Source organism: Panthera uncia, chromosome F2 (assembly GCF_023721935.1).
Source record: "Panthera uncia isolate 11264 chromosome F2, Puncia_PCG_1.0, whole genome shotgun sequence".
Lineage (NCBI taxonomy): Eukaryota > Metazoa > Chordata > Mammalia > Carnivora > Felidae > Panthera > Panthera uncia.
In genome coordinates this window covers 81,892,327-81,918,787 of record NC_064812.1, presented here as the reverse complement: position 1 = coordinate 81,918,787, position 26,461 = coordinate 81,892,327, and the positions used below count along the sequence as shown (strand labels likewise).

The window sequence follows — 26,461 nt, the reverse complement described above, 5'->3', positions numbered from 1 at the left end:
TTTCTTCTATATTTCTAGTATTTCTTCATGCAGACACAAGCAACACAAATATATGTCTTTCTCTGCTTTCATACACTAAAAAGGCAACTCACTATGAACCCTAGTCTGTCCATTGCTTTTTTTCATTGAATATATCCTAGAGATCATTGTGAAGGTATACCATGGTTTATTTAACTGTCTACTTTATGTAAATGAGTATGTCAGTTATTTCTAGTCTTTTGCTATTGCAAATAATACTGCAGTAGATATCCTTCTATACTTATCAGTTCATGTAGGTGCAGGTATATCTGTAGGAATAATTCCCAGCAGTGAGATTACTAGCTTAAAGGATAAATGCACTTGTAATTTTGAAAAAATATTACCAAATTCCCTTTGACAGGGATGCCATGATTTTGTACTTCCACTAGCAATTTATGAGAATGCCTTTACCCTAATGTGTTTTGTCAAGTATTTAGATTTCAGCTAATATTTTAGGTGTGCAGTTTTAATTTGCATTTGAGGTGCCACATTTTTCATAGGTACAAAGGCCATTTGTGTCCCTTTTTCAGTGAACACTTTAAGTCTTTTGCCCATGTTCTATTGGGTTGTTGGTAATTTTTTCCTGACTTCAAGCGCGATTTATACTTTAGGGGAGTAATCTTTTTATATGAGAGGAGTACCAAATAGTCTTCCTATTGTGTCATTTGTCTTTTACTAGCTTGTAGTTTTTGCCATGCATAAGTTAAGGCTTTTATGCAGTTGAATTTATCAATATTTTCTATAATGAGTAGTGAATTTTGAGTCATAGTTAGAACCCCTCCCAAAAAAATTATAAATGAATTTTGATCAGGTTTATTCTAATACATTTACAGTTTCATTTTTTCACATTCAAATATTGTCTTCACTTGCAGCCCACTGCACTCTTAACTACTAGGCTAGAAAAAGATATAGACTAGACTAGTGGATTTCAAACATTCTTTCCCCAAATTTATTATTTTTTTTAAGTGAAATCTCACCCTATTTTTAAAACAGAGGAAAGAAGACCTCCCCTGGTGATATAGGAGAGATCCTGTTGTGACTCTTACCCTCAACAGACTCCATGTTCCTTTCATGGAATCCTTAGGATCCTTGTAAGCAGAGTGAAAACCACAGATATCTGCAAAACAAGAACTAGGGCAAAAATTTTGATGAGAAGAGTTAATAGAAAATTTTTCCCACTTGTTTTTATGTTTTGGCATTGAATATTTGTTGATAAGATAGGACTGGGTAGGAATCAAAAATCCATTCTAGCACAGGCTTATCTTTCTTATGGGTAATTCACTTTTGCTGAGTCTCTGTTCAACTGAAAATTCCTCATAATTATACTATGTTATGAATGATATAGTGGAGAAAACATGAACCTCACAACAGTTCTAATCCTAAACACTTTGTAGCTGTGAGACCTCAGACAAATTATTAGAAATAATTATTTCATAATTATTAGTTCATTACAGCAAATATTTATTTGAGTGCTTTGTACATGGAAGACATTGTGCTAAGTGCTGGGGATATGAATGTGAAGAAGAAAGAAATGTTACTACTTTACGGTTCAGAGGTGGAGCCAGATGATAATTATAATAATTGTTTAAATTATGCTTATTAGAACATCTTCAAAGTATCATAGGATATGTAAAAATGAACAGGGGGTTTTAGCTTTGGGAGTTCAAAGAAACTAAGATCAGATTCAGGGTTTTTTGTTTGTTTCTTTTTTTTTGGTTTTTGGTTTTTAAAAATCTCAACTTAAAATTTTATTTTTGGGGCGCCTGGGTGGCTCAGTCGGTTACGCGTCCGACTTCGGCTCAGGTCATGATCTCGCGGTCTGTGAGTTCGAGCCCCGCGTCGGGCTCTGTGCTGAATGCTCAGAGCCTGGAGCCTGTTTCAGATTCTGTGTCTCCCTCTCTCTCTGCCCCTCCCCCGTTCATGCTCTGTCTCTGTCTCAAAAATAAATAAACGTTAAAAAAAATTTAAAAAAAATTTATTTTTAAACATATGAATAGTAAGGAATAATATTATAAACCTCCTTGTATCCATCTGTCAGCATGAACAATTTTTAATAGCTGTGTATGAAGTGACATGGCAGAAGGAGGCCAAAGCCTTTCAGGCAAATGGAGTAGCAAATCCATATACCCCGAGGCCTCAGAGTACATTTGGCAACTGAAAGGAAGACTAATATGGACAGCATAGACATCATTAGAATGTTTACATGGAGAATGGATTCTATGTATGTGGTAGATGAGGGCAAGAGTAGATGAGGAAGTACTGATTAGAAGCTACTGGGTAGTTTGGGCAAAAGAAATTATGACCTGGAATATGGCAGTGGCAGCTGAGAATGAGTGGTTAGATGACAAAATTTACAAATGGAAAGTGGGACAGGCAGGACTGGGATAAGGGACACAAAAGTGTTCACGAAAATCCCAGGTTTCAGCATGAGCTATTGGGTGGATGTTAGTGCCACTACTGAGATGGAGAATTATCTTATTTGGGGAGGAGAAAAATTTAGGTTGAAGAGTTTCTCAGACATTCAAGTGGCGATTACAGACAGGTAGTATAATGAGGCTATAGCTGAATGGCATAGAGAAGTCTGGTGGAGATATATAATAAAGATCCAAAGGATAGACACGATAAATGGTCAAACTGTGTCAGAAGGCCTAATTGAGGCAATAATGGCAAATGAATAGGGAAAATGGATAAATTGCAAAGCAATGTATTCTTACAAAGGCAAAAAAAAAAAAAAAAAAGTGCTTCTTTGAAGCAGAAGACCAAACTCCGCTTCCACTATACTTATAAGGGTACAATGAAGAATGCTTTTCTCTTTCCCTAGCTGATACTTTGTCAACTTACTGAAATCATTGTTTTAGTTTTTTCTACAACAGACGCTTTTATTTTGGAACATTCCTACCTGGTTAGACTTTGTGATCTAATTGGGTTTCTACTCAGTCCTGGCTCCCCTTCCCATTGTATTCCATTTTAAATTTACTTCTCAAAGTGATGAGACACTTAAGTATACTCACTTGTGGGATCTAAGAAATGGCGGTTGCCTGTCGCTCTCAAAGTGAATTATAGGACCAACACCAACAATATTGATGTCTTCCATGCAAAAAGGTGGTTTTATTAAAGCACGGGGACAGAACCAGTGAGTAGAAAGAGCTGCACTGGGGTTGTGAGGAGGAGTGGCTGATTATATAATTTCAAGTTAGCAGGGGGCTAGGGATAGTTTAAGTCTCTAAAGAATTTGGAAACAAGGTTTCCAGGACCTTAAGGGGCTAGCTGTTGTTAGGAAAAGATCACTTACTAACTATCTAATAAAACCTTAGTCATGAGACCCTTCAGATACGCATCAGTGGGCCATATGCTTGGAGGATGATTGCTAGCATGCGCATGATTGCTAGCATGCGTCTTGGGGAGATAGAAAAAAGGAAGTTTCCAAAGGGAGTTTCATATGTTAACCAAAACTTACAGGATCCTGGAGGTCTGGCTAATGACAAGCTAAGGTTGCCTTTTGCCTCTAACAAAGAATTGACATAGAGGCAGCCAAGCTCCTTGAGGAAGGTCACTCTGCTTGTCTCAAGTATTTGTCAATGGGCTGTAAATTTAAGGAATTTTTCCCCCCTATATTTCTTTTACCTTCGTTCTCCACATCAAATATCATCTGGGAACTTGTGAGAAAGACACGTTCTCTGGCACCACCCTAGACCTACAGAATCTGAAATCCAGTCATGCCTCGTTACAATAAATCTTGGCGATTTTAATGTCTCCTATATTTGAGAATTTCTGCTCAGGATACCTAACCTATCCCCGGCCCCGCCCCAACACATAGGGAAAGAACACTCCTTTCTTGGGAGTTAGGCAGCTAGAACCATTCCTTAAGTATTGATTATTGAATTTGTAGCGTACTGCGAGTTTTCATGTAGGGTCAGTTGTTGCTTGACAAAACAGACCACATATGAGCTTCTTTTGAAAAAACACTTGGCGGCTGACCCCGCGAGAGGCACCCGCGTAGCAGCTCCCAACCAGGAACTCAAGGACAGCACTGTAGCCTGTCCAGAGTTCGCTCTGCACAACCTCTACCCCAACAAGGAAAGTGCGATAAACGGCACTAACCCCTTCCCGTTCAGAGCTGGTGAGTAACCGACTACCCACGTTCACAGCCCAGCTTTATTAAACCCATTTGTGCCCAGAAAGCAAGCAGTGGCGGAGAAGCCCCGCCCCACCGCCGACAGCGCTCCAATCCCAACGCGCGCGTGGCGCGCAGCGCGGGGAGGGCCTTGTGTCCGGAAAAGCCCCGCCCCTCGCCCGAGCACCCGCCAATTGTAGCGCGCAGTGCGGCGCGCGGAGCGAGTTCGGTGGCGCGCTGCTTTCCGGCACCTTGAGGAGACAGCGAGCCTTTGCGAAGGCTCCGCGCGGGAGGTGGCTGAGCGTCTAGAGATGCCTGGCGGCGGTACCTCGTGTACCCGGAAGGTAAGTTGTAGACTGGGAACCAGTGCCACGCCAGGCCTGCTCTCTCTGCTTTGTCTTCAGCGGTCTCCCCGTAGCCCTCCGGCGCCAGTGTGTCCTACCCCCTCCGGTTCCCCATCGGCCGGGCCGGCGGGGCGCAGGGAGCGCTTGGGCCGGCCAGAGGCTATGAGGGGTGAGAGGCAGGCGCTGTGCTGGCTCGTGATCTCTGGCGAGGCTGCGGCCGGTTCTGTCGGTGAGCGTGGATGGAGCCTGCCTCGCAGTGTGCCTCTCCTGAGGTCGGTCTGTCGCCCAGGTGTGCGGAAGCAGCCCCCCGCCGGCCGTCTGGCGTCTCGCCTTCCCGGTGAGATGCGGAGGGCAGGGGGAACCGCTGGAGGTGCGGAGCGGAGAGGCCGCAGCTGGCGAGGTGACGGAAGTGAGCGACAGGAGTTGAATCTGGAACTAGCGTGGGAGCTGTATTTACCCTCGCTAGCGTTTGGCATTGTCTCTTCTTGACTGTCGTAGAACACATGACAGCGGTGGATGTTGGAATGGATGTGCCATCCGCCACCCCCCCCCCCACCCCCCGTTATCTGTGTTGCCACACTTCTCCTTTCTATCCCAAACTGTTTCTGAATCTTTCTATTCCTGCGTCGGTGGGAGAGGAGTCCGAAGCCAACCGCTGCCAAACTGTGTATACCAAATTATACCACAGTATCTGGGCACGGAGTGCGTGTGTAGGAATATTACATTAATGATATGTAAATGATTGTACTTGCATTTGTGAGTACATCTTTTCCTTCCGAAAATTGTGTTTGCCATGGCCTTTTTAAAGCTGTTTCTGGGGCGCCTCGGGGACTCAGTCCGTTAATCATCCGACTTTGCCTCAGGTCATGATCTCACGGGTTCGTGGGTTCGAGCCCCGCATCGGGCTCTGTGCCGACAGCTGGGAGCCTGGATCCTGCTTCACATTCTGCGTCTCCCTCTCTGCACCTCCCCCACTTGTGTTCTGTCTCTTTCTGTCTCAAAAATAAACTGAAATATTAAAAAAAAATTTGAAAAAGCTGTTTCTAAGTTCCTTGCTTACAAACATGCTTGTCTCATCATACTAAAATTTAAAAAAGCAAACACAGGGCCTCCTTTTTTGACTTTTTCCTTTTACCAAAAACTTCTTGGCAAAAAAGAGTCCACATATACTGGTTCAGCTTCCTTATCATTGTTATGTTTCTTTGCTTCTGGAAAGCAGAGAAAGATTGTCAGTCTCAATTTTGTAACTGTGTGGAGTAAAAGAAACCTCTGTCAAACATACCTATTGATTATGAGACGTCCTGATTCCAGATACAGTCAAATGTAAAAAAAAAAAAAATCAAGGAAATATATGAATTTGTTAAATCATGGTCACTCTAGCATTTGACACATTTATCACGTGCTTTTATTGATTTTTTGGGGGCGGGAGGGAGGAGCATCCCTGTCTGTTGCTTATCCTGATTCCCTCCCTGTCTGGCATCTGCTTGTTTACTTCTCTTTACTCTGTTCCTGCCATGTTCTAAGTTTTGACCTTGTGCTTTTCCTTACTTTACACATTTATTCTTGGCAACCTCATACTTTGAGTTAGCTGTCACAGCTATATAGCTTTCAGATGTGTATTTGACCTTTTCCTTGAGCTCCGTTTAAACTCAGTGTATCATGAAATTATCAATTTCTTACCCTTAATCCACTAAGCCCTGACAGTTTCTCCTGCAAGTTGTTGGTCTCAGTCTATTGACAGTGATGCTTGACTAGGAATGCCCGAGGCACTTGCCTGGGCCCCTGGATTACTTGTACTGAGCCGTTTTCCCTGAGCAGGGCCAGTGTTGTGGCTGGACCAGACCTTGTGGTTATTGTTATGATTGCAGGATGCACTTCAGCAACAAACATCAGGGACGTTTGAGGAGCAAGATTTACAACTCCCAGGTCCTGGAGGGTACATTGCACACCCACGTGCTACCCAGTGAGGTGGAGGGGGGCTGGGGGAAGAGGAGAGCAAGAAAACCTGAGGTCTGAGGGTGGGGTGTCTAGGGTTTTGGAGGTTCATTCTTTATTGGCTAATTTAAAGCCTAAGGGTGGGAATTAGAGCACCAGAAGGGAGAAGTGAAGTCACTCAGATAGTCAGTTATGTAGGTTACCGAGGGTTTTCTGAAAGAGGGACCTTCATGGGTAGGGGCAGCTTAATTCCTGATCTTGTTGGTTTGTGTCATATAACTGGTGCTGTGTTTGTTCAAGATGGATGTCTTCTGAAATGGATGCCTTGGCAACCAAAAGTTAATGTCAGGCATTCACAGTACATCCTTAGAAATCCTAGTGTTTGACTTGAGACTCAGTTCTGCCCTCTGATTCTATTAGTTTTCAAGAACTTACCAGTTTTTCTTGTCAATAATTATATTAGTGATCTATTGCTATTTAACAGATTGTCTCAAAACTGAAGCAGCTTAAAATAAGTGCTTGTTTTTTCATATAGTTTCTGAAGGTCAGAAATCTGGGAATGGCTCAACTGGCTGGGTCCAGCTTAGTGTCTTCTACAAGGTACAGTCAAATGAAGGGTCACAGAGCCTGGGGATCCACTTCCAGACTCACCCGTGTGTTTGTTAGCGAGTGTCAGTTCCTTGCCACTTTCGTAGGGCAGTTCTCACAACATGGCGACTGGCTTTCCGAAGAGAAAGAGACAGGGAGGGGCTAAGCCCTGGTGTCTTTTATAACAGTCTCAAAAGTGACATCCCACCTCTTCTGTCCTATTCTTTTTGTCACATAGATCAACCATGTACAGTGTGAGAGGGGCTACAGAGCATGTGAATGCCAAGAGGTAGGAATGATAGGAAGTGATCCTGGAGGCTAGCTCCCCCAATACTTTTTTCCTTTTTCCTTTTCTTTTCTGTCACCCTAGGTCAGGCCCAAAGTCATTTGTGTTTGGAGTTTTTTTGTGGTGCCAGCCATGTAGCTTGCTTCTGTTCCATCTTCAGAGATGACTTTCCCTTAGACACCACTTTAATTAATACTGTTGTTCCTCTGCTTAAGCATTTCACTTCTTATTGTCTACATAATCAATTATTTTGGACCTAACTTGTGCTCAAAGCCTTATAGATGTATTAATTCATTTATAGATGATTCTCTCTCTCTTTTTTTTAAGTAGGCTCCACACCCAGCACAGAGCTTGAACTCATGATTCTGATGTATTAATTCATTTATAGATGATTCTCTCTCTCTTTTTTTTAAGTAGGCTCCACACCCAGCACAGAGCTTGAACTCATGATTCTGAGATCAAGACCTGAACTGAGATCAAGAGTCAGACACTTAACCAACTAAGCCATCCAGGTGCCCCTACAGATGGCTCTTTTTTTTTTTTTTTTAACTCATTTAATTCAACAATCCTATTAGGTACTATTATTAGTCTCATTTTATGGACAAGAAAATTGAGGCACAGTAGAGAGGTTAACTAATTTTTCCGAAGTCACACAGCAGTTAAGTGAAGAAACCAGGATTTGCACTCATGTAGTCACTTCCAGACCTTGCTTTCTTTGTTTAGGCTCTTATAGCCTTTTATTCACAGCTTCCATAATGTGGCCATACCTTATTCCTTAACTTTATGACTTTGTTCATTATTATTTATCCTTTAGGCTGTTTTCATTTGCCTCTTGGTATTTGTTCATGTTCTTAGTTTGGAGTAATGCCATTTCTTCCATTTTTGCTTACTGGAATCTTAATTATCTGTCAAGTACCACCTCAAATCATCTATCTATAATCATCTATTATCTCTAATCATCCCAGTTGTAAATGAACTTTATTTTGTATTCCTGTGGAACTTTGTATTATTCTTAATAGCTTCATGTCTTATATTATTAGGTTTACTTGTACTTATCCTTATGATGTAGACATTTTAAGATTGTGTTCACCCCATGTGCCCCAGAGCACCTGCCATAATACCTTGTACATATTAGGTACCTATTAAGTATCTGATGAAGGAATGAAAATGGTACTAGTTTAAAAGATTTGCAAGTATTCTAGATCTGAAGAAACATAAGGAAATACCTTATTCAGAAGACATGAGTACTAGCCTCAGCTCTGCAACTGAGTAGTTTTGTAATTTTGGGCAAGCTATATAGATCTTTCTGGACGCTTAAGATGAAAGCTGATATGGTCATGGACTAAAGTGGTAGAGTTGGGAATGGTATTAGGAGAGGACTGAGTTGATTAATTATAAAAAGAAGATGAGATTTATGCACCTGACATTGAAAGATGAAAAGAGGAGAATCAGTGGTGACTCAGAAATTGAACTTCTGAAAAACGGAAAAGTTGAGGGGAATTAGTTGCTTCTTACCTGATGTTAGGATATACAGATAGGTGAAAATTCAGCCCAAGGGAGAGATTGGGCTGTTGGAGAGCAGGCAGTTGCTTCAAAGACTGGCACTATTTTAGTTCTTTTCTTCCTCTTGCCTTAGGCCCCTCACTTCAAGTTCTTTTTTCTTTTATCCTTTGTTTCCTTTCCTTGCTAAATAGCCACGAATGACTGGCTAATACTCCCCTTTCCTAGTTGCTTACCTTTTGAGATTTCCCGATACACCCTCTCACTCCTTTTGCCTCCCCAGACTAAATTATAGCTCTCCTCCCTGAATCGTAGAGCTCTTTTCCCACTGAAGGAAAAACCATGTCGGCAACATCCTAAAAAAGAGAAAAGGAAAATTACATCTTCCTGATGGCACCTTCCTTCCCTAATCCTTTGCGTTATCATCACAAAAACTTAATTTCTGGTGTTTCTTGCATAATGACGTGGGCATGATGATAGATATTAACTAAATATAATGTATATGTCAGTTTGAACTGAAGAGTACACAAGGCTCCATTTCAGGTGAAAGTGTTTCTCAAGAAAGGGAGATATTTGCTTCTTTGAAGCCAGAGGGATGGAGCCCGTGGAGAAAGTAAGGACCCTTTACTACAGAGATTGGATTCTGTTACAGAAGGTTAGTATGGAGAACAGGAACATGTTTCCTCTGAGACCATAGGGAAGGAGAGGTCAATAGATGGGAGGTTGGCTGATTTTTACAATGGCAGACTTTAACCTTGGGGAAGATGTGATGGCTTGAGCTGTGACAGTGACATGGAGAGGTAAAGGGAAGAGTGAGTATGGAATTCATGAATGTATGTGATTGTGTGTATGTGTGTACAGAAGAATGCGTGTGAGCAGAGGACTAGGGAATGATTAAGAGTATTTACCAGCAATGACCAAGGACATGTAATAAGAAAATAGGAAGTTCTCATTTGTGGGTCTTTTTACGATAGCCCTGTGGATTGGTGATTGGTAAAGTGAGTTGGTGGAAGGAAAGGAATTTTAATGCTTGAAAGGCAACATTGGAGCCGTTGGGCATAGAGTGCAGACATTATGATAAAATGAATGGACTTGAGACTTAAAGTCTCAGTGAATTCCCAGATATTCAGAGTATTCCCAGATTCACAGATACTCAGTCAGAAACAAGGCCAGGGTACCTTCTTTGTGTGGAAGGTGCACATGATAGTTATTGTCAGGCACTTTTGTTAAAATAAGACCATGCAGAGTTAGTGGCTAGAATATATTTCCTAGCATGAGGAAATACATGAGGAAAATCTTGACATGGTGCCCTTGACTATCTCTCTGACTAGGTCAATATACCTAACATTTCTAAGTTGTAGTTTGTCTATAAAATGGGGATAATACCTATATGTTGCAGCATTAGCATGGAGACTAAATGATAAGAATGCATGAAATGATGTACTGAACATAAAAGCACTCAATGTTAGTGGTGATGAAAGCAGTTAATAATAAAACCATGATCATGAAAGGATTTTTATATGACGGCAAATCTATTGTATGTGCTCTACTACTTTGCCTCTAGATTTCCCTGGAATTACTTTTAGCTTGCTGAAGAAGGACTGGAAAGAGGGCTTTGTTTTAAAGTTGTTCAGTCATGGTGAGAGATTCTCTCATAGTTATCTTGGTAGGAATACCTTACGGTTCCAATTTTAGCCCTTGGTAACCTCATCAGATGGCTTACTGGTGGCTCTACTCAGAATCAGGCTACTAAGTATTGACATCTTAGTCTGTCTACATTGTCTTGTTCTTCAAATGGAAGGGAAAGAGAGCTAACATTATCAAAGATGTTCTAGGGGCGCCTGGGTGGCGCATTCGGTTAAGCGTCCGACTTCAGCCAGGTCACGATCTCACGGTCCGTGAGTTCGAGCCCCGCGTCAGGCTCTGGGCTGATGGCTCGGAGCCTGTTTCCGATTCTGTGTCTCCCTCTCTCTCTGCCCCTCCCCCGTTCATGCTCTGTCTCTCTCTGTCCCAAAAATAAATAAACGTTGAAAAAAAAAAAAAGAAAAAAAAAAGATGTTCTATATGTCAGGTACGTCACACATATACCTTATTTAAGGGAGAAGATATTCTTTCTTTTTAATCAATAATATATGCTTACAAATAAGACAAAATAGTACAAAATAGTTTCTCATGAAAACCAGCAATCACTGCCCTGTTCTTTCCTGTACTTAATTCTGTGCCTGAGAGGCATTTTTTTTTTTTTAAATTGAGATAACTGTAGATTTATATTAAGTTCTAAGGAATAATAGAGATATTATGTATCCTTTACCCAGTTTGCTCCAGTAGTAACATTTTGCAAAACTGTAGTACAATATCCCACCAATATTTTGACATTAATACAATCTAATTATCTTATTCAGATTTCCCTGGAGGTATGTGTATTTACGTTGGTACATTTTTACACATGTGTAGATTTATGTGCCACCACCACTAGAGATACTGAACGTTCTGTTAGCTCAAGGATCCCTTTGATAATCCATCATACCTTCTCGCTTCCCACTGCTAACCCCTGGCAGTTGTTAATCTGTTCACCATTTTAAACATTGCATCATTTCAAAAGTGTTACAGAGATGAAACCATGCAGTTTATAATATTTTGGGATCATTTTCTTTTTCTTTTTTTCTTTTCACTCAGCATAATACTCTGGAGATTAATACTAGTTGTTTTGTGTATTAGTAGTGTTCATTTTTATTGCTGAGTAGTATTCCATGGAGTGCACGTACTACAGTTTGGCTCAACATTTTACTTGTTGAAGGACATCTGGGCTATTTCCAGTTTTGGTTATTATGAATAAAGCTGCTGTGCACACTTATGTGCAGATTTTTGTTTGAACATAGCTTTTCTTTTTCTAAGATAAATACCTAAGAATGTAACTGCTGGGTCATATGGTAATTGGATGTTTAGTTTTCTTTTTTTCTTTTGTTAAGATTTTATTCTTAAGTAATCTCCACACCCAACGTGGGGCCCAAACTTGCAACCCAGAGATCAAGAGTCACATGCCCTGTCAACTGAGCCAGCCAGGCTCCCCTGGATGTTTAGTTTTATAGTAAACTAACTGTTTCTCATAGTGACTGTACAGTATTACAGTCACACTGGCAATGTATGAATGATTCAGTTTCATAGATAATGAATTTATCCTTTTAAAGTATAAGGTTCACTGATTTTTAGTGTATTCACAGTGTGCCCAAATATGGGCACATATTTCTAACTATAGAACATTTTCATCACCCTGAAAAGAAACCCCATGGCAACCAAAAGCTATTTTCTGTCTTCATGGATTTGCCTACTGTATATATTTCATATGAATGGAATAACATGTGGTCTTTATGACTGGCTTCTTTCACTTAGCGTAACGTTTTCAAGGTTCACCCATTGTTATTGCATGTATCAATACTTTATTTTTCTTTGAAGGTAAAATAATTTTCTATTGTATGGATATATCACCTTAAAAAATCCATTAGTAGATGGAAATTTGGGTTATTTCCACTGTTTGGCTATTAAGAATACTACTATGATCCTTTGCGTACCAATTTTTGGATAGACATAAGTTTTCATTTCTCTTAGATATAAACCTACTATTATAATTGCTGGATCATATGGTAATTCTATGATTAAATTTTAGGGAACTGCTAAGCTTTGTTGCAAAGAGGTTGCATCATTTTATAGTCTCACCAGCAAGGAGTGAACATTCTAATTTCTCCATATCCTTGTTAACACTTGTCATTGCCTATCTCTTGATTTTAGCCATCTTAATGGGTAAAATTGTTTTGGTTTTGGTTTACATTTCCATAATGACTAATGATTTTGAATGTCTTTTCAAGTGCTTCTTGGCCATTTTTATGTCTTCTTTGAAGAAATATCTATTCAAGCTATTTGCCCATGTTTTAGTTGGATTATTTATCTTTTTACTGTTGTTAGTGTTCTTTATAAGTTCTTATACCACTCCTATATGAGATATATGATTTGCAAATATTTTCTCCCATTCTGTGCACTTTCTCTTTTCTTGATGGTATCATTTGAAGCACAAGTGTTTAAAAATTTTGAAGTCCACAATCTATCTTTACTTTTGTTGCTTATGCTTTTGGTGTCATATCTAGGAAATCATTACCTAACCCAAGATCATGAAGATTTATTTCAGAGAGTTTTTTTCTAAGAGTTTTATTATTTAGCTTTTACATTTAAACCTGTGGTTCATTTTGAGTTAATTTTTGTGTGTGGTGTAAGGTGTCTAGCTTCATTCTTTTGCATGTGGATATCCAGTTGTCCCAGCACCATTTGTTGAAAAGATTATTCTTTCCCCACTAAATTGTATTGGTTTGTTTGTTTGTTTTTTTGAAATTCAATTGACCATAAATGTAAGAGTTTCTTTCTTTCTTTTTAAAAAAAAAATTTAATGTTTATTTATTTTTGAGAGAGAGACAGAGCGTGAGCAGAGGAGGGGCAGAGAGAGGGAGACACAATCCGAAGCAGGCTTCAGGCTTCGAGCTATCAGCACAGAGCCCAATGAAGGGCTCGAACTCATGAACCATGAGATCATGACCTGAACTGAAGTTGGACACTTAACTGACTGAGCCACCCAGGCACCCCTAAGAGTTTACTTCTTAATTATAAATTCTCTTCCATTAATCTATGTGTTATCCTTTTGCCATTACCATAGTTTCCTAATTATGGTAGCTTGTGAAGTCTCTTTTTTTTTTTTTTATTTCAAGATTGTTTAAATTGTTCTGGGTTCCTTGAATTTCCATGTGAATAATAGCATCAGCTTGTCAGATTCTATAACCAGCCACCTGGGATATTTATTGGATTAAGTCTGTAAATAAATTGTAGAGTATTGCCATCTTAATATTAAGTTTTCCAATTAATGAATGTGGGATGTCTTTCCATTTTATTTAGATCTTTAATTTCTTTCAACTGTATTTTATAGTTTTCACCGTGAAAATCTTGTACTTCTTTAGTTACATTTATTCCTTAAGTATTTTATTCTTTTTCATACTGTTAATGCAGTTTTTAAAAAAATTCATTTTTGTATTGTTCATTGTTAGTATATATAAATACAATTGATTTTTTATATTGAGATTGCATTTTGCAGCTTTGCTGAACTCAATTATTTTATTTTATTTTTGAGATTTATACTTATTCATTAAGCTAATATTTAGTAAGCAAATTCATTTGTATCAAACACAAACAAAAAAACCCCATACAATAACATGAGACAGTTTTAATATACATGGGGAATATAGCATTTGAAATAAAGTTTCCTTTTCAAAGATCAGTGCATCTAGATTTGTTAGCCTACAAAATTATAATCCTTGATTATCAAAACAAAACTAAACAAAAAATGACATTTTAAAAAGAAAGGAAAATAATAGTTTCAAAAGCATAGATTTTTTTTCAAAAACGTCAAGTAGAAAAGTTAAATATTGCATACCCTAACTGAACAAACGTGGAGAAAATCTTTACCTATAGACCTAAAATGAATCCATGCAGATTTTAAAAACTTATTCTACCTTGTCTTTATTATTTTATATATTTCCTAATATATATTTAACAAAAATGATAATGCTTTCAAGATACAGAATATGTAAAACAAGATAATTTTTATCAGTAATTTAAAGGAGAAAAACCCCTAAAGTATAACTCTATAGAGACGCAAAGCAAGCTCTGAAGCAAAGAGTGACCATGATGGTCTCAAAGTAGAAATGTGTGACTTTTATTTAAACTTTATTTTATTTTATTTTTTTTAATTTTTTTTAATGTTTATTTACTTTTGAGACAGAGAGAGACAGAGGATGAACGGGGGAGGGTCAGAGAGAGAGAGGGAGACACAGAATCTGAAACAGGCTCCAGGCTCTGAGCTGTCAGCACAGAGCCCGACGCGGGGCTCGAACTCACGAGCCGTGAGATCATGACCTGAGCCGAAGTCGGATGCTTAACCGACTGAGCCACCCAGGCGCCCCATTTTTATTTAAACTTTAAAATGGCAGGCTGCTGGGCTGCCTGACCTGCTCAGTTGGAAGAGCATGTGACTCTGCATCTCAAGGTCATGAGTTCAAACCCCACATTGGGTGTAGAGATTACTAAAAAAAAAAAAAAAAAAAAAAAAAAAAATTTAAAACTTAAAAAAAAAAATAGGCCACCTGATTAATCTAGACCCTAGGGAAAGCAGGATGGGACAGGAAGTAAGATCTGGGACAAAAGAGACTAAACTGCTAAGAAAATAATCTTCTTTGTCTTTAGTATCTCTTTTGACTTCTCACCGAGTACAAAGATAAAGAAAAACTACTCATTCCTAGTACAGGGTCAATAAAAAATAAAATGGAAAAACTTATCTTTTGCTATGTTCCACTAATGTTTTACCTATAAAAATGGGAAGCAATTTAAGGAAATCTATACTTTCACCTTAAGTGAATTAAAGACAATTAAATTTTAAGCCAATCCTTTAACTATAGCAGTAATATTCTATTCTAAAAGAATTGTCTGAGAAGGGAGAAAGTAGGTAGCTATAGTAAGCTCCATGTGCATTGAATCTTTATACTCATTTGTCTTTTAAGGACAAAAACATTTTAAGTTATCATTTCCTCTTTAATCCTCTAAAATCCAATGCAAAAGAAGATGAATCTAGTCTCACCCATGCCACAGATGTAGAAACAAAAGCAGAAAAAGATTAAATGACTCATAAGCTAGGTTATGCCATTACAAAATGGGAACAAAGTCTGACCTGCTCCTTATTAATGTGTTATAGACACATTAGTAAATATCAATGAAGTGATTAAATACTAAACTGGTCTTATCTTCCATATAACTTAAGATGGAAGGGGAAGCACTTAATGAAAAATACTTAAAATAAAACTTTATAACTCTTTTGTAGGGATTCCTTAAATTCCACTTTTCAACTTTTAATAAGTGTGCTAATTTACACAGGACACATTACCATTTACTATGTAACATTAAAGTTCCCAGTGAAGAAACTGGTCACTAGTGCAATAAGAAGCACCAGGAAAAAAACAAATAAACAAATAAATAAAGGCCAGCCTGTTGAGAATAATGGAGGGGAGAGACAGGAGGAGACTGGGTCCTTTATGACAGAATTTAGCCTGTACTTACTTGGAACCATCTTCCTCCAGACTCTCTGTTGTGAAAGATAATTAAATGTCTTTATTTTTTTTTAGCAAAAAAGAAACTGCTCATAAACTCTTATGTAGAATTCATCAAAAAATTTTTTTTTTTCTTGGAACAAAAATGGTAGAAATCCTGGGTTTTCTAGAGACTTGAATGAATATGAAGCTATGAAGGATACACAAAGCTGAAGTACCTGGAATCATTTGGTTGCCTGTAGTCTTCAGCAAGATCACAAAGTACTCAAAGATTCTTTGGCCTTTTCAACCATACTTGCCTTGAAAGTCTTCGTTAATATCCAGTGTTAAGATAGGGATTTCTTGTAGAAAATCAAAGTTGATTTTCAATGTTCTATGCAGGACTCAGCTTTCATGCTTATGGTGAAGCTTCTGTATATATTCAAGAATGCCTTGGTCTTCATTTCTTTCCCATATTCTATTCAAGCATTTCTCTGCAGTGGCTCAAAGATAACTGATTCCATCCAGTTCAGAGCTTTGGCCAAACTTTAGATTCATCCACTCATACCAGTCTTGATAAATTGCCTACTCTGTTTCATTCATGTAGTCATACTGATACAAACTAGATACAAAACTATGCCTATACCTATATAGAGGTTGTTCAAAAATTGATACAGGCTTTTCTGCATCTTTGAGCTTGCTATTGAGACAAGCAAGCTAGGCTCATATTCGACTGAGGCAGGCATATGATTGGAAGGTAAAAGACTGTCATTCAGGTTTCTCATATATCATCTGAAGAACATTCCCACCACTTTTTTAAAATGTTAGTTCCTCAATGTCGTCTTGAGTACTTTGAGCATTGCACCATCTGGCAGCAGGTTCAGGAACCACTTCCCAATCTTTGCAGACCTGTTTAAGAATATTCACAAATGTCTTCCCTGAAGCAATGTTCCTTTCAATGACCGTTTTCTTCGTGCAGGTCCCCTCAGAGCTGGTCATGGGAGATGGGCGTCTCGTCTTGGATGGGGTGGCCATTCTGGTCTTGTGGTAGCCTGAGCACATTGGGCAGGGAGGGGTGGGAAGTGGCCATAGATGTATGTACTGGGGCTCACGCCACCAAAGAACATGATTTGACATGCAGGCTGAGCTCCCGCCTGCAGCAGCTGAACTCATTTATTTTAATAGTTGTGTGTGTGTATTCCTTAGAATTTTCTACATATAAGATCATATCATCTCTGAATAGAGATAATTTTACATTTTCCTTTCCAATCTGCATGTCTTTTATTTTTTCTTGCCTAATTTCATTGGCTAGAACCTTTAGTACAATATTAAATATAAGTGGTAAGAGCTGACATACTTTTCTTGATCCTTAGGAAGAAAACTTTCAGTGTTTCACTATTATGTATGATGTTAGGTGAGTTTTTTGCAGATATTCTTTATCAGATTGAAGAAGTATTCTGTTGCTAGTATGTTGAGAATTATTATCATGGAAGGCTGTTGACTTTTGTTAGTTATTTTTTTACAATTTAATTAGATAATCCTATTTTCCCCTTAATATAGTTTATTACATTGACTTTTGGATGTTACATAAATCTTGCATTCCTAGGGGAAAAACCCTAATGATTATGGTGTATAACCCGTAGTTTATGTTGCTAGATTCATTTTGCTAGTATTTTGTTGAGGATTTTTTTTAATCTATATTTGTAAGAGGTACTGGTCTATAGTTTTCTTGTGATGTCTTTGATTTTGTTATGAGGGCATTTGATTTCATAGTATGAATTAGATATTCCCTCTTCTATTTTTTGGAAGGATTTGTGAAAGAATGGTATTAATGCTTTTTAAAATGTTTGGTATAAATAACCAGTGTAGCCATTGGAGCCTTGGATTTTCATTGTGGTAAATTTTTAAATTATGAATTCAAGCTATTATACTTATTCATACATGAGTATTTTTATTTCTACTTGAGTCTGTTTTGCTAGTTTGTGTCGTTCATTTTATTTCAGTTATCTAGTTTGTTGGCATGCAGTTGTTCTTATATTGTCCCTTGTAATCCTTTCTGTAACTTTGATAGGACTCCTCTCTATTTTTCGTTCTTGATTTTTGCAATTAGAATTTTTTCTTTTTTTCTTGATTAGTCTACCTAAAGATTTGTCAATGTTGTTGATCTTTTCAAGGAACCAACTCTGGATTTTGTTTATTTTGTTTTAATTCTGTTTTACCTATTTCTGCATAATTGTTCTCATTTCCTTCCTTCTGCTTGCTTTGGATTTAGCTTGCTCTTTTCAAATTTTCCAAGATGAAAGATTTATTAAATTGAGATCTTTCTTTTAAAAAAAATAGGCATTTACAACTATAGATTTCCCTGTATGTAACTACAGCTTTCTTTGCCATGAGTTTTTTTTGTTTTTTTTTAATGTTTATTTTTGAGAGAGAGAGAGAGAGAGCGAGCAGGGGAGGGGCAGAGAGAAAGGGAGACAGGAGACAGAGAATCCCAAGCAGGCCCCACACTGTCAGCGCAGAGCCTGATGCAGGCTCGAACTCACGAACCACTAGTTGATGACCTGAGCCAAAATCAAGAGTCAGTCATTTAACTGACTGAGCCACCCAGGTGCCCCTCCATGAGTTTTTTAAAGTAACTTGTTGAATTTACTTATGTGTTCTAAACATGTTCCCATTACATGTTGTGTATTTTAATACATTGCCTATTAATAACTAGGTTCTGTAATTTGTGATTTGAAATTTACTTTTTTTTTAAATTGTATTTTTAATTTTTAAAAATTTACATCCAAGTTGGTAAGCATATAGTGCAACAATGATTTCAGGAGTAGATTCCTTAATGCCTCTTACCCATTTAGCCCATCCCCCCTCCCATAGCCCCTCCAGTAACCCTCAGTTTGTTCTCCATATTTATGAGTCTCTTCTGTTTTGTCCCCCTCCCTGTTTTTATAATATTTTTGTTTCCCTTCCCTTATGTTCATCTGTTTTGTCTCTTAAAGTCCTCATATGAATGAAGTCATATGATTTTTGTCTTTCTCTGACTAATTTCACTTAGCATAATACCCTCCAGTTCCATCTACGTAGTTGCAGATGGCAAGATTTCATTCTTTTTGATTGCCAAGTAATACTCCATTGTGTGTATGTGTGTGTGTATATATATAAGTGGTAAGATATATATATATATATATATATATATATATATATATATATATCACATCTTCTTTATCCATTCATCCATCAATGGACATTTGGGCTCTTTCCATACTTTGGCTATTGTTGATAGTGCTGCTCTAAACATGGGGTGCATGTGTTCCTTCGAAACAGCACACCTGTATCCCGTGGATAAATGCCTAGTAGTGCAATTGCTGGGTCGTAGGGTAGTTCTATTTTCAGTTTTTTGAGCAACCTCCATACTGTTTTCCAGAGTGGCTGCACCAGCTTGCATTCCCACCAGCAATGCAAAAGAGATCCTCTTTCTCCTCATCCTCACCAACATCTGTTGTTGCCTGAGTTGTTAGGTCATAAGAGGAAAGTGTATAGCAATCCAGACCTTTTTAAAGAAGGAAGAAAGATCTCAGATACACAACCTAACCTTACGCCTTAAGGAGCTGGAAAAAGAACGGCAAATAAAACCCCAAATCAGCAGAAGACAGGAAATAATAAAGATTAGAGCAGAAATTAATGCTATCGAAACCAAAAAAAAAACCAGAACAGATCAATGAAACCAGAAGTTGGTTCTTGGAAAGAATTAACAAAATTGATAAATCACTAGCCAGTTTGATTAAAAAGAAAAAAGAAAGGACCCAAATAAATAAAACCCAAGAATGAAAGAGGAGAGATCACAACCAACACAGCAGAAATAAAAACAATAATAAGAGAATATTATGAGCAATTGTATGCCAATAAAATGGGCAATCTGGAAGAAATGGACAAATTCCTAGAAACATATACACTACCAAAACTGAAACAGGAAGAAATAGAAAATTTGAACAGACCCATAACCAGTAAGGAAATGGAATTAGTAATCAAAAATCTGCCAAAAAGCAAGAGTCCAGGGCCAGATGGCTTTCCAGGGGAATTCTACCAAACATTTAAGGAAGAGTTAACACCTATTCTCTTGAAGCTGTTCCAAAAAATAGATATGGAAGGAAAACTTCCAAACTCTTTCTATGAAGCCAGCATTACCTTGATTCCAAAACCAGAGACCCCAGTAAAAAGGACTGTAGACCAATTTCTCTGATTAACAAGGATGCAAAAATACTCAACAAGATATTAGCCAACCAGCTCCAACAATATATTAAAACAATTATTCACCACGACCAAGTGGGATTTGTACCTGGGATGCAGGGCTGGTTCAATATCCACAAAACAACGTGATTCATCACATCAATAAAAGGAAGGATAAGAACCATATGATCCTCTCAATAGATGCAGAGAAAGAATTTACTTTTTTTTTTTTAAGACACATTTATTCAGCGTCATGATCAGACTATGATTAATATTTAACAATCAACAGCATGGGTGCAAAAAAAAAAAATCTACATTAAAACCCTTTTTTGGAATGCTTTAAACTTTCCAGAGAACAGAAACTAAAATAACCTGTTATACAATTAATCACAAATACAGTCCTCAGATTTTTTGTCAATGTACATTGTCTAAAACATGTCTTCTTTGTAGCAGCTAGACCCTGCCATCACTGTGCTTGGCTGAGTTCACAAATCTGTTGTAACCTGTAGCTTCCCTGCCACTTCTCTGGCTCTCCTCTCCTGCTAAGCCTTGTTTCCTGGCAGTAAACATAGTAAAACCTTCTGCCACTGCCATAGCTACTGCTGCTGCTGGAACCACCATGGTCACCTTGGTTTTGTGGTTTGGCAAAGTATTGGCCTTCACCACCACAGGGGCCAGAGATTCTGTCTCCAAAATTTCCTCCTTTCATGGGTCCAGAATTTGAAGATTGATTGTTGTAATTTCCAAAATCATTATAGCTTCCACCATCTCCATAGTTGCTTCCATCATTACCAAATCCATTATAGCCATCCCCATATCCACCACCCTGTTGACTGCCACCAAAGCCACCTCACCCTCTGAAGTTTCCTCCACAACCAAAGTTGTCATTCCCACCAGAACCACCTCCATGACCACCACCAAAGTTTTCAGAACCACTTTGACCTCCTTGGTTGGATGAAGCACTAGCCATCTCTTGCTTAAATAAGCTCTCCCTACTTCACCGTTGTGGCCATTCACAGTATGGTATTTCTGAATGACAGTCTTGTCTACAGCGTCATGATCATCAAACGTTACAAAAGCAAAGGCTCTCTTTTTGTCACTGCCTTGATCAGTCATGATTTTAATCACTTCAGTTTTCCCATACTGTTCGAAATAATCTCTTAGATGATGTTTTTTAGTGTCTAATGCCACTGACAAAAATCTTTTTCACTGTTAAGTGGGCACCAGGTCTTGAGAATCTTCTCTTGAGACAGCCCTCTTTGGTTCTACAACTCTTCCATCCATTTTGTGTGGCCTTGCATTCATTGCTGCATCCACCTTTTCCACAGTGGCAAATGTGACAGACCCAAAGCCTCTGGAGCCCTTGGTATTTGGTATCTGTCATTACCACACAGTCCATAAGTGTTCCCCATTGCTCAAAATGGGGACTCTCATCGGACTCTCAGACTCTCATCGGTTGTTTGAAAGCTCAAACCTCCTATGAAAAGCTACCGCAGCTGTTCAGGCTCTTTGGGAGATTCTGACTTAGATATGACAGCAGTGGGTGGGGAGACTTTACCGATGCTTACTTGGCGTTGTCTACAGGCAGAAAAAGGTGAAATTTACTTCTTTATAGTTTACAGGAATTTTATTTTCTTGTGCCTATTTATTATTTTTTATTTCTTATTTTAGAGAGCGAGTGTATGCGAGCAGGGGAGAGGGGCAGCTCCTGACACGGGGCTGGATCCCATGACCCTGGGATCAAGACTTGAGCCGAAATCAAGGTCTGACACTCCATTGACAGAGCCACCCATGCGCCCTATGCCTATTTGTTATTACACCTATGTGAACCACTATGGAACAAGTTAAATTTTGTGCCATAAAAATATTTTTGTGGTAAGGTACTATTTTTTTCGCACTAGGAATATATCAGCAAAAATTCGCCTTACAATTTGAAAGACCTAATTTTATGTTGAATGAGCACAACTTATAAGCTGAAGCATTGCAAGGAGATAACCAGACAGCAGTTAGATGCTCTTGTCTTTTTCATTGTTAATTTATTGTCCTACATGGGTTTCAGATTTATAAAGGCATCACAGGCTCATTGCACTTAATACCTGCAGTGTTTGCTACCATACCACAACTCATTTTCAATACTCTATTACAGAGGATGAGAAATTGTAATGTTTTATTAACAATCCTTCTGGAAATGAATGCATTTTAAAGCAAATAAATCTTTTTGATAGACCTTTTTCAAAAAAAGTTTTGGTATATTTTTGTTCTTCCCAAAGCATCTTCTAATTTTTCTTGTGATTTTTTTTTCTTTTATCTGTTATTATTTAGGAATGTGTTGTTTAATCTCTACATTGTGATTTTTCAGTTTTATTTCTTTTTAGTTTTTAATTTCATTGTGTTCTTGTTCAAGAATGTTATTAATCTCACTCTTTTTAAGTTTATTGAGGTTTGTTTTATGGCCTAAAATATGATCTGTCCAAAAGAATATTTCATGTTTATGTGAGAAGAATGTGTATTATGTTGTTTGAGGGCATCTTCATGATTTCTCATGGGAAGTCAGCTGTTAATTTTATTGAGGCTCGTTTTACATGATAATTCATTTATGTTTTTCTGCTTTTGTGATTTCTCTTTGTTTTTCACCAGTTGGCATGATGTGTCTGTGGTGAGTCTCTTTGAGTTTATCTTAGTTGAAGTTCTTTGAGCTTTTTGGATGTATGATATTTCATGAAATTTGAGGTTTTAGGGCTCTATTCAAGTAAAATTTCTGTTGCTTATTTCTCTCCTTTTCTTCTGAAATTCTTAATTTGCATATATTTGTATACCTGATAGTGTCCCACAGGTCTCAGAGGTTGTGTTCATTTGTCTTCAGCCTTTTTTCTTTCTGTTCTTCAGTTCAGATAATCTGTTTTGTGCTGTCTAAAGTTTGCTGATTTTTCTGCCAGTTCAAATCTGTTGAGCCTATCTAGTGACTTCATTTTAGTTTTTGTATTAGTCAACTCCTAAACTTCTATTTGATTGTAATATTTGTGGGTTTTTGTTGTTGTTGTTGTTGTTAAATAATTGCTACGTATTTATATTTTCTATTTGGTGAGGCATTTTTATAATTAAAGTATTTTAGACATAACTTCCATATTTTTAATTTTGAGCTTATTTGTAATAGTTGACTTAAAGCTTTGTGTACTGATTCAAACTTCTGGGCTCCCTCAAGTACATTTTCTCTTGCTTGCTTTTTCCTTGTCATACTTTTCCTATTTATTCATTTGTCTTTCAATTTTTTGTTGAAAAGTAAAGATTTTAAATAATATAATGTGGACATTAAGTTCCCCCACTTCCTCCTCAGAGTGGTGTTTTTGTTGTTGTTGCAATTTGTTTTGTTTGTTTAATGACCTTTCTAGGCTAATTTTGTAAAGTTCGTATATCCTGTTGTGTGTAGTTCCTAAAGACACTACATGGTTAGTTTACTTGCCTGTGAATTATTGCACAGCGATTTCTTTAAGTACCTAGAGCCAATAAGTCTTTCATCCTTTACCAAGGGATTCTGTGTTTTTGAGGCATGCATTCTATACTCTGGCAGTATATAATCAACTATTACTTTCTCCTTGTGCAGGGAGGGCTTCATGGTTATCCAGAGTTGAGAGATTTGGGCTTTCTTACTTTTTTTCCTCAGCATGGATACAGTTTTGTACATGCAAATAGCATTCTAGATCCCCAGGAATATGTCAGCTCTTTTCAAGCTGCCTATGGACAGCATTCTCCAGATCTTCCTTTTAGGTATATTTGGCCAGTCTTGGTTCCTTAAACCACTATTGCTGCTTCACACATCTGCAATAATAATTTGTTTAGCAATAATTAATTAATAATTAATTGCTGCTGACTCTTTTAGAGACATGCCCTGGGGATAGGACTTTTCCCATTGAATGAGCTGCTGAATCAAATTATAAATTCTGTTTATAAGTTTTTTCCTAAAAGCTGCCAGGCAGGTCAGATTATGATAGTACTCTGGGGATAGGGCCTTTTGAGGAGCTCTAAATGCAGTTTCCTCTCTCCTGTGACTGCTAGGCTGCTGGTTTACACAGCTACTCTGGTTATGAGGCTACTGCTTTTCAAAGCTGCCATGAAACTAGAGAGGGGGGTATGAAACTAGGGCAAGTTAAAACACACGAAGTTTATTGTTTATGTTGAGATTTAGTTGTTTTCTTGGGTAAATTCTATTCAGATTGTTGCAAGCCTATAGTTGTGAAAAATTAGATGGACTATTTTTGCTATTCTTCTTATTCCTTTTATGAAGGAGTGGGTTATTAGAGGTCCTTACCTCTAATAAGAGATTATTCTGCAAGTTTGACCATCACATTTTTTATTTTAGTCACTCTGATAGGTGTGTGTTATTAACTAATTATTATTTTAATTTATATTTCCATGATGGCTAAGGATATTGAATCTGTTTTATGTGTTTACTTGCCAAATCTATCCTTTTTGGTGAAATATCCATTCATGTCTTTTACTTATTTTTTTAAATTGATGTATAATTAACAATATATAGGTTTCGGGTATATAGCATAATGGCTTGATATTTGCATATACTGCAGAATGATCACTGCAATAAATCTAGTTACCATTCATCCCGATACAAAATTACAAAAACTTTTTTTCTTGTGATTAAGATTTATTCTCTTGGCAACTTTCCATTATTGACTATGGTCACCATGCTGTACATTACACTTCCATGACTTATTTACTTTATAATTGGAAGTTTATAGCTTTTGACCCCCTTCACCAATTTTACCTACCCTCAACCCCTGTCCCCTCTGGTAACCACCGTTTTAGTCTCCATATGTACAAGTTTTGTTTTGTTAATTTTTTTGAAAGATTCTACATATAAGTGAAAACATACAGTATTTGTTTTTGTCTTTGTCTGACTTATCTCATTTAGCATATTAGCATATTATATAGCATATTATATAATATTAGCATAAAGTCCATTCATGTTATCACAGATGGTGAGATTTTTATCTTTTTTATGGCAGACTAGTATTCCATGTTGTGTGTGTGTGAGATGTATATGGTGTACGTGATATTTATCCTTTCTCCATGTTTCTTCAAGTAGGGCATGTATCACTGTCAACTTTCCTTTTAGAGCTGCTTTTACTGCATCCTGTCTTTGGTATGTAGTATTTCCATTTTCATTTGTCTCAAGTTATTTCTGATTTCACATTTGATTTCTTCATTTACCCATCAATTGTTCAGTGGCATGTTTAAGCTCTACATATTTGTGAGTTTACCAGTTTTCTTCTTGTAATTGATACCTATTTTGTGTGAAAGAGCTCATACCATTTTGGTTGAAAAAGATGCTTGATGTGATTTTAATATTTCTAAATTTATTGAAACTTGTTTGCGTTCTGACATATGATTTATACTGGAGAATGTTTGAGGTACACTGGAGAAGAATGTGTATTCTTTTGCTTTTGGCTGGAATGTTCTGTATTTATCCATTAGGTCTTTCTGGTCTAATGTCTTTTTTAGGGCTGATGTTTCCTATTGATTTTCTGTCTGGACGATCTATCCATTGATTTAAGAGGACTATGAAAGTTCCTTAATATTATTGTATTGCTGGCCATTTTTCTCTTTAGATTCATTTATATTTAGGTGCTTCTTTGTTGGGTGCATAAGTATTTACAAAATGTTATATCTTCTTGTTGGATTAGACACTTTTATCATTATGTAATATCCTTTTTTGTGTGTGTGTCTTTTGTTACACTCTTTTAGAGTCTATTTTGTTTGGTATAACTAGTCACCCCAGCTTTCTTTTGGTTTCCAATGCATGGAACATCTTTTTCTATCCATTCAATTTCAGTCTTTATGTCTCTTCACACTTAAGGTGAGTTTTTGTAGGTAGTACAGATTTTTTTTTTTTTAAATCAATTCAGCCATTCTGTGTCTTATGATAGAATTTAGTCCACTTGCCTTTGAAATAATCATCGATAGTTATGTATTTACTGCTCTTTTGTTACTTGTTTTCTGGCTGTTTTGTAGTTCCTCTCTGTTCCCTTTTTCTTGTCTTACTTTCTTCCCTATGGTTTGATGATTTTATTTAGCATTATGTTAAGTTCCTTTCTCATTATCTTTTGTGTATATACTATAGGTTTTTGCTTTGTGGTTATATATATATATATATGCCTGTGCATATATATAATATATATATGTGTGTGTGTCTATATATCTATATCTATATCTATATCTATATCTATATCTATATCTATATCTATTAGCCTGTGCATATAGCAGTCTATTTAAAGTTGATAGCAGCTTCAGTTTGAATGCATTTTAAAACTACATTTTTGGGTGC

The 26,461-nt window shown here is 37.4% G+C and overlaps 1 protein-coding gene and 2 pseudogenes across 1 annotated transcript in view; 1 reads left to right on the top strand and 2 right to left on the bottom strand.

Moving 5' to 3' along the window:
- The first annotated feature begins 4,326 nt into the window (after positions 1 to 4,326).
- Positions 4,327 to 26,461, top strand: part of SPIDR (scaffold protein involved in DNA repair) — a 429,134-nt gene continuing 406,999 nt past the window's right edge. The window contains exon 1 of the mRNA XM_049633718.1: positions 4,327 to 4,476. Within this exon, the coding sequence (XP_049489675.1) occupies positions 4,444 to 4,476 (33 nt within the window). The 5' untranslated portion in view covers positions 4,327 to 4,443. The remainder of the gene's footprint in view (positions 4,477 to 26,461) is intronic.
- LOC125924891 (deoxycytidine kinase-like) lies at positions 15,568 to 17,003 on the bottom strand (annotated as a pseudogene).
- LOC125924892 (heterogeneous nuclear ribonucleoprotein A1-like) lies at positions 20,230 to 21,722 on the bottom strand (annotated as a pseudogene).